Genomic DNA, 6,352 nt, shown 5'->3' on the forward strand with positions numbered 1-6,352 from the left:
TTGAATTTCCCCCAGCAAAGCGAGAGAGGCAAAATACCCGGATGGTGATCGCTGGCCTTTTCGCGCCAATCCTGTAAGTTCTCACAACAACCTTGAGAGGTGGGTACTGTCATCACCCCGATGTTCCAAATCTTGCAGGAGACCGTCTGGTCGCTGCACTGTCATGCTCACTGCCAGACGCAGGGTGTAATGCGCTGCTGTCCGGGCTCTTGGAATGACAACAGATGATTTTTCCTGTTTCTCTCATCTTTATTTGATCTTCACATTCACCAACCTCCAGCCGAAATTTGGCCTTTCCCGCAATTACAAGTGTAGGCAGCAAAGCACAGAGCGTTAAGCCTGGTGACTGTGTCACCAAAGGAAATGACAGATGATTTGAGATCATATAACTTTTCTTGTGGATATCCTGAAATTAACTAAATTACAAGTTATTACAGAATAACTGCTTTGAAATTACTGTAGTTGGGCTTCCCTGGTGGCGCAGTGGTTGGGAATCCACCTGCCAGTGCAGGGGACACGGGTTCGAGCCCTGGTCCAGGAAGATCCCACATGCCGCGGAGCAGCTAAGCCCGTGCACCACAGCTACTGAGCCTGTGCTCTAGAGCCCGTGAGCCACAACTACTGAGCCCGCGTGCCACAACTACTGAAGCCCGTGCGCCTGGAGCCCGTGCTCCGTGGCGGGAGGGGCCACTGCGGTGGGAGGCCCGCGCACCGCAGCTGGAGAGAGCCCGCTCGCAGCAATAGGACCCAACGCAGCCAAAAATAAATAACTAAAATAAATAAATTTATTTTAAAAAAAGAAATTACTGTAGTTATTCAACCTGCCCATAGATCCTGTAATTTAACCTATTAGTTAAGAAGCACGTATATTACTATATCATACATTTTCTTTTTTTTTTATAAATAGAAATCCATTTTAAATTTATTTATTTTAGTTATTTATTTTTGTCTGCGTTGGGTCTTCCTTGCTGTGCGCGGGCTTTCTCTAGTTGTGGCGAGCGGGGGCTACTCTTCGTTGCAGTGCGTGGGCCTCTCATTGCAGTGGCTTCTCCTGTTGCGGAGCACGGGCTCTAGGCACGTGGGCTCAGTAGTTGTGGCATGCGGACTTTAGAGTTCAGGCTCAGTAGTTGTGGCACACGGGCTTAATTGCTCTGCGGCATGTGGGATCCTCCCAGACCAGGGCTCGAACCCGTGTCCCCTGCATTGGCGGGTGGATTGTTAACCACTGCACCACCAGGGAAGCCCATATATCATGCATTTTCAAAAATACTTTAATAACTGTCTTTCGACATATTAAGTTTCTGTTGTAATTCTCTGTTTTAGTTTATGCATTTGGAAGCATTTGTTTGAGAAAAGACCAAAGAGTCCTGTGACACAGCCAAAGGACAAGAGCCCTCACCTGTGTTTCTGTGCCACCAACTGCCCTAAGTGACCTTGTCCATTCATGTCACCTCTCTGGCCCCAACTCCTTCCCCTGTAAAATAAGGAAGCCAAGCTGCTGGTTCCCAGGCGCCTTAGCCACATTCAGTGATTCTGTCCTCAGAGTTCAAGAATCACTACGGTAGTTCCAGGCTCCTTGGGCATCCAAGTGGCCCAGATTGAGCTCTCCTGCTGCTGGTGGCCCATGGTACAGCCCTCAGACTGGCGTCCCCTTACCTGCAGAAAGGGAACAAAGGTGGTCAGGGTAGTCACGGGCACAATAAACAGTTGTCATAAACGATACAGGCCAAAGAAACCGCCACTGTGACACGTGACAGTGGCTCCTGCTTCAATGCATCCAGACTGAGGAAGCAGGAGAGTTTAAGGAACACGTCTTAACCCCTTAGCCAGGAGATTGTCACGTTTTGCAGGACTTCCCGCAAAGAGCCCAGCACCAGACCAGGGGAGAGGGTGTTGCTGGGGAGCCCTCGGCCCTTCATGTGCCGGGGGAAGCTGGGAAGAACTTTGAGAGTCACGTAACAAGTGTCACAGCACCTCAGGGGTGCGGAGGAGCTAGGCCGTAAGGTACCCAGCCTGGTCTTCCTGGTGGACTTGGGAAGTTCGTCTGATTACACGTCGCTTTCAGCTTGCGCAAGGGCTCGGTAGCCTCTGGCCAGCAGCTGGAGAGGAGTCACTTTCCACGCCCTTCCTGGGCCTCCTTGTCTATCAAGCTGACAGTGTTGGGCTCCGGTCCCCAGCTCTCCTCCATGCTGGCTGGCAGACAAGAGGGTCAGGCTAGCGCTGGCCGCGTGGGGCCCGGGAGGCCTGGCTCTTCACACCAGGGAGTCGGGCCCCAGGTGGCGTCGGGGAAGGACCTGGAGATACGAGGCCGGGCCTCAGCTGGTACCCCAGCCAGACTCAGGAGCGGAATGGGGAAGTGCCGGTGCCAGAGCGGAAGCCACAGCCGAGCTGAGGGTGTCAGCAGGCCAGGCCAGGGGGCACCCGCGGGGCTACATGAGCATGGCACTTTGGTGCCTGGCCAAGAGGTCGGGGCGTGATCGTGTGCGAGTGGAGAGCCGGCCACTGAAGGGTGCTAAGCAGGGGCGGTCCTTGAGGGAGACGCTGGGGGCTGCTGTGTGCCAGCCTGGAAGTGGGGACCCCGGGGCAGGGGCAGCCCCCCAGCCCCCCAGCCTAGAGGCTCCTTAACCGGAAGCTGCAGCGAGGAGGTGCGGGACAGTGCTGCATGCTGAGATGAGGGTCGGGACAAGGCCTTCAGTTCCTTCGTGGAAATGCTGGTCCCCTTAACAACAGGCCCCCAAGGCAGGATGGGAGCGAGAAGGCTCACTAAGAGACCCAGTGGGCCCCTTCCCGGATCTTACAGGTGGGCCCCAGGGCCAGTCTGAGAAGTGAAATGGCAAACAGGACGAGGAAAAAGAGCAGGGGTGCTGGTTTTGTGCTTGAACAGAAACTGAGCAGCGGAGGGAGAGCACAGAATCAGACCCTGCCCCGCCCTTTCAGGGCCTGCACTGCAGGAGGGCAGGTGGACACTGGGCCTCAGAAATGAACTGTGGTCTACATCTCTAAGAACTCATTTAATTCACACCACGACTCTGCAGGGAGGTACTGGTAGCATCCCCATTCTGCAGGTATGCAAACTGAGGCCCGGAAGGGTTAAGGCCCAAGATCACACGGTTAGTAGGTGGGGGAGCTGGGGTTTGAACAGGGACAGTCCCTCTCGTCCCCATGCTTGCCTGCCTGATTGCTGTCTTCGCTTTGAGTCACTTTCAGGGCATTGAACCTCTTCTCTTGTTGATATTAATACATCTCTTGGCTACCAGGCCAACTCACACCGCAGCAGGCCCCAGAGCAGTTGATGGTCCATGAAAAGTCCACATTGTTTTTAAATTATCGGACTGCTTCTGTGACTGCAGGAAGTGGAAGGTTTTCTTGTGAGCCAAGGACAGAAGGTGATTTTGAAAGGCGCGGCACTTCAGGGGCAGGCAGGAGGGTGAACCAGGGTGGCAGGCCTGGGGGACGGCTCCCTGTGCCACCTGGCCTCACACCTAAGAAGCAGAAGGGAGTCCTCCCCCCGCCCCTACCCACCCCCACCATCCTTGCCTTAGATTCCAGAACTCGGACCACAGCTAATGGTTTCTCATTTAACTGGGTATTTGGTTCAAAGGGCTTTGGGACTGGCTTGGAAACTTCCACATTTGTAATGCCACTGAGGTGGAAAAGCCCATTCTGAGTTTTAACAGCAGACCTAGGAAAGATTTAAGTCTCTAAATGCAGTGGCTCGAAGGGAACTAGGGCAAGGAGCGGGATTTTTATAGTACACAGATGAAAGAACAACAGCATAGGTATCAGGAGAGAGGGGCACAAAACCTCTAGGTGAAAGAGGGTTCTAGAGGCTTCTAGAGGCCACATATAAGAAGGTGAATGGACTGTGGGTATTCCTGCACTTTTATTTCTGTGTGTTTTTTTTTTCTGATGAAAACTGTTGGTGGATCCTGAGGCTGAGAATCGGGAAGATGGAGGCTCTGTTTTGGATGGTTTTCTTTCTACCCACACTCTTTAACTACACTCTTTTTGTAACCACAGAGGAAAAAGGCAGAACGATCCTCCACTGGTGCCAACCAATCAGCGGAACCCTTGCCTTCCTCTGGGCCACCGCCTCCACTCGGGGCAAGGTCGCAGCATCTGCCTCGGGAATCACGGGGACTTCTTCCTGCTGGCTCAGCTGGGAGGCCGAGGAGTGTTTTGCAAAAAAACTGTTTATCTGAATTCTGAAATAACACTGGACACGGCTGCTCTCTTAAGCTCTCCGACCCGGGTCACACATAGGGCTCCAGATGAAGCCCGAGTCGGGGCAGGCCCTCTTCCACGTGGCCCTGGTCAGCTGCCTCTGCGCGGCCACCGTCCACACCGGTGTTTTCGCAGGTGTCTCTGTCCAAGTGGGCTATGAGCACTACGCCGAAGCGCCGGTCGCCAGCCTCCCTGCCCTCCTGGCCATGCCCTTCAACTCGCTCGTTAACGTGGCCTACGTGCTCCTGGGGATGTACTGGCTGCAGAGCAAGGCCAGCGCCCCGGGGGGCCCCACAGAGGCACGGAAGGCTTGCTACCTGAAGGACGTCTTTGCGGGCATGGCCCTGGTCTACGGCCCGGTTCAGTGGCTGCGCATCGCGATGCAGACGCGCCCCACCGCCGTGCTGGACCAGTGGCTCACCTTGCCCATCTTTGCGTGGCCGGTGGCCTGGTGCCTCTGCCTGGACGGGGGCTGGAAGCCCTGGCTGCTCCTGGCCGTCGAGGGCCTCTCCCTGTGCAGTTACAGCCTGGCCCTGCTGCACCCCCGTGGGTTTGAGGTGGCGCTGGGCGTACACGTCGCAGCAGCTGTGGGGCAGGCCCTGCGCACTCAGGGGCGCCACGGCAGCGCTTCCTCGGGAACGTACTTGGCTCTGGGCGTGCTCTCCTGCCTGGGTTTTGTGGTCCTCAAGCTGTGTGACCACGAGCTCTCGCAGTGGCACCTCTTCCAGCGGCTCACGGGCCACTTCTGGTCCAAAGTCTGCGATGTGCTCCAGTTCCACTTTGCCTTCTTGTTCCTGACCAACTTAAACACCTGCCGAAGACGCCCTCCTGCGGAGAAGGTGCGTTGAAGTGTGGAAGGAAGGTGCTTCCGGCCGCTGACCCACCCTAACATCAAAATGCGCTCTCCGCTGGCATCCTGTCGTCAGTGTTCAGTGTCCTGGGTGCAACAAGATAGGATGATGACAGAAGACTGCCCCTTCCTTCAAACTTATGGGCTTCAATACTCTGAGTATGAATATTCAACATTATGAAATGTTATGCTCTCTGCAACTTACTTTCAAAGAGTTAAAGCAAATATCTAAGGGCCGGGATGTGGGGTTCCATTTTAGTATTCTTGTAATTTTTCTGTAGTTTGAAATTTTTCAAAATAAAATGCTGGGGGGAAATGACCCCAAGAAATCCATCAGACTCATGGTTGGACAAAGAATGGTTGTCTGCTTCAGGATGTGGGCTACAAGCATGGGCTGGCGACAGTGGGGCAGGGTAGCTTCTGGCTGGCGTGCCAGGCCAGGCGCTGGGGTTACCAGTGAGCGTCCCCAGAGGTATCTGGCTTCAGGGAGACTGAGTCATAGTAAACACATGCGCCTAGCAGACTGGTGGGGAAATCCGAAGTCCAGAGCACTAACTCACTGTGACATCTGCGACTGCCAAGCTGACAGCAGGTCACATGGAAGTCACGTCACCTCAGATCCTTTGTGGAGCAAGGCAGGGTGCGTCTAGATGAAGAAACACCCACAAATGTCAAAAGTTGAATCCTCACCAGAATGTTGCTTGCTGGGTCTTCCCTCAGAGCCAGGGTATAGCTTAGATGTCCTCAGCAGCTAGGGTTACTGAAGTGTCAGGTGTCTGTCACCCATGGAGAAGCCCGGGTCCTTAGGAACCGTGATCCCCTGATGGCGTCTCAGCGTAGGGCCATGGACTTGGCATCTTTCAACCCCAAAGCGTGCTTCTCATGCAGATGCTAATGCTTGAACCAGAGGGCCCCCCTCGGGGGGGGACACTGAGGCCCAAGAGATGCTGAGGGGTCTGCCTTTGGGTTGCCCTTTAGAGACCATCTCCCTATGCATTCTTTCTCCCACTTGGTAACGTGTTCTTTAGACACCTGTTTCATTCCCCGTCACCTGAAAGGCATCTGGTCTTTAAAGACAAAGGTGAGGGCAGAAGGGAGAGGATGTCCTGTCCCTGCCGGATGGCGTCTCGGGATGGGCAGCCCACATGCATCTGTTCAGTGTCCCCTGAGGCCCCTCTCCCTGGAGCCTCGAGGGTTGGCCTGTGGACCGTTGCCATGACTACCAAGGTGATTTTGAAACCGGGTACCTGGGCAGGATGTTCTGTTCTGGGCACATCT

General features: G+C 54.7%; 1 protein-coding gene across 3 annotated transcripts; it reads left to right on the forward strand.

Annotated features, from left to right (window-relative positions):
- Positions 1 to 9: 9 nt before the first annotated feature.
- TMEM187 (transmembrane protein 187) lies at positions 10 to 5,335 on the forward strand. 3 transcript variants are annotated; one of them, XM_036840174.1, is made up of 2 exons: positions 10 to 73; positions 4,021 to 5,335. In XM_036840174.1, the coding sequence occupies exon 2, from the start codon at positions 4,272 to 4,274 to the stop codon at positions 5,070 to 5,072; it is 801 nt and encodes a 266-aa protein (XP_036696069.1). In that variant the 5' UTR covers positions 10 to 73; positions 4,021 to 4,271; the 3' UTR covers positions 5,073 to 5,335. The 3 variants fall into 3 exon arrangements, with proteins under 3 accessions (XP_036696069.1, XP_036696068.1, XP_036696070.1); XM_036840173.1 differs by having other exon boundaries at positions 17 to 99; XM_036840175.1 differs by lacking the exon at positions 10 to 73 and adding an exon at positions 3,301 to 3,386.
- Positions 5,336 to 6,352: the final 1,017 nt, after the last annotated feature.

Source organism: Balaenoptera musculus, chromosome X (genome assembly GCF_009873245.2).
Source record: "Balaenoptera musculus isolate JJ_BM4_2016_0621 chromosome X, mBalMus1.pri.v3, whole genome shotgun sequence".
In the NCBI taxonomy this organism is placed as follows: domain Eukaryota; kingdom Metazoa; phylum Chordata; class Mammalia; order Artiodactyla; family Balaenopteridae; genus Balaenoptera; species Balaenoptera musculus.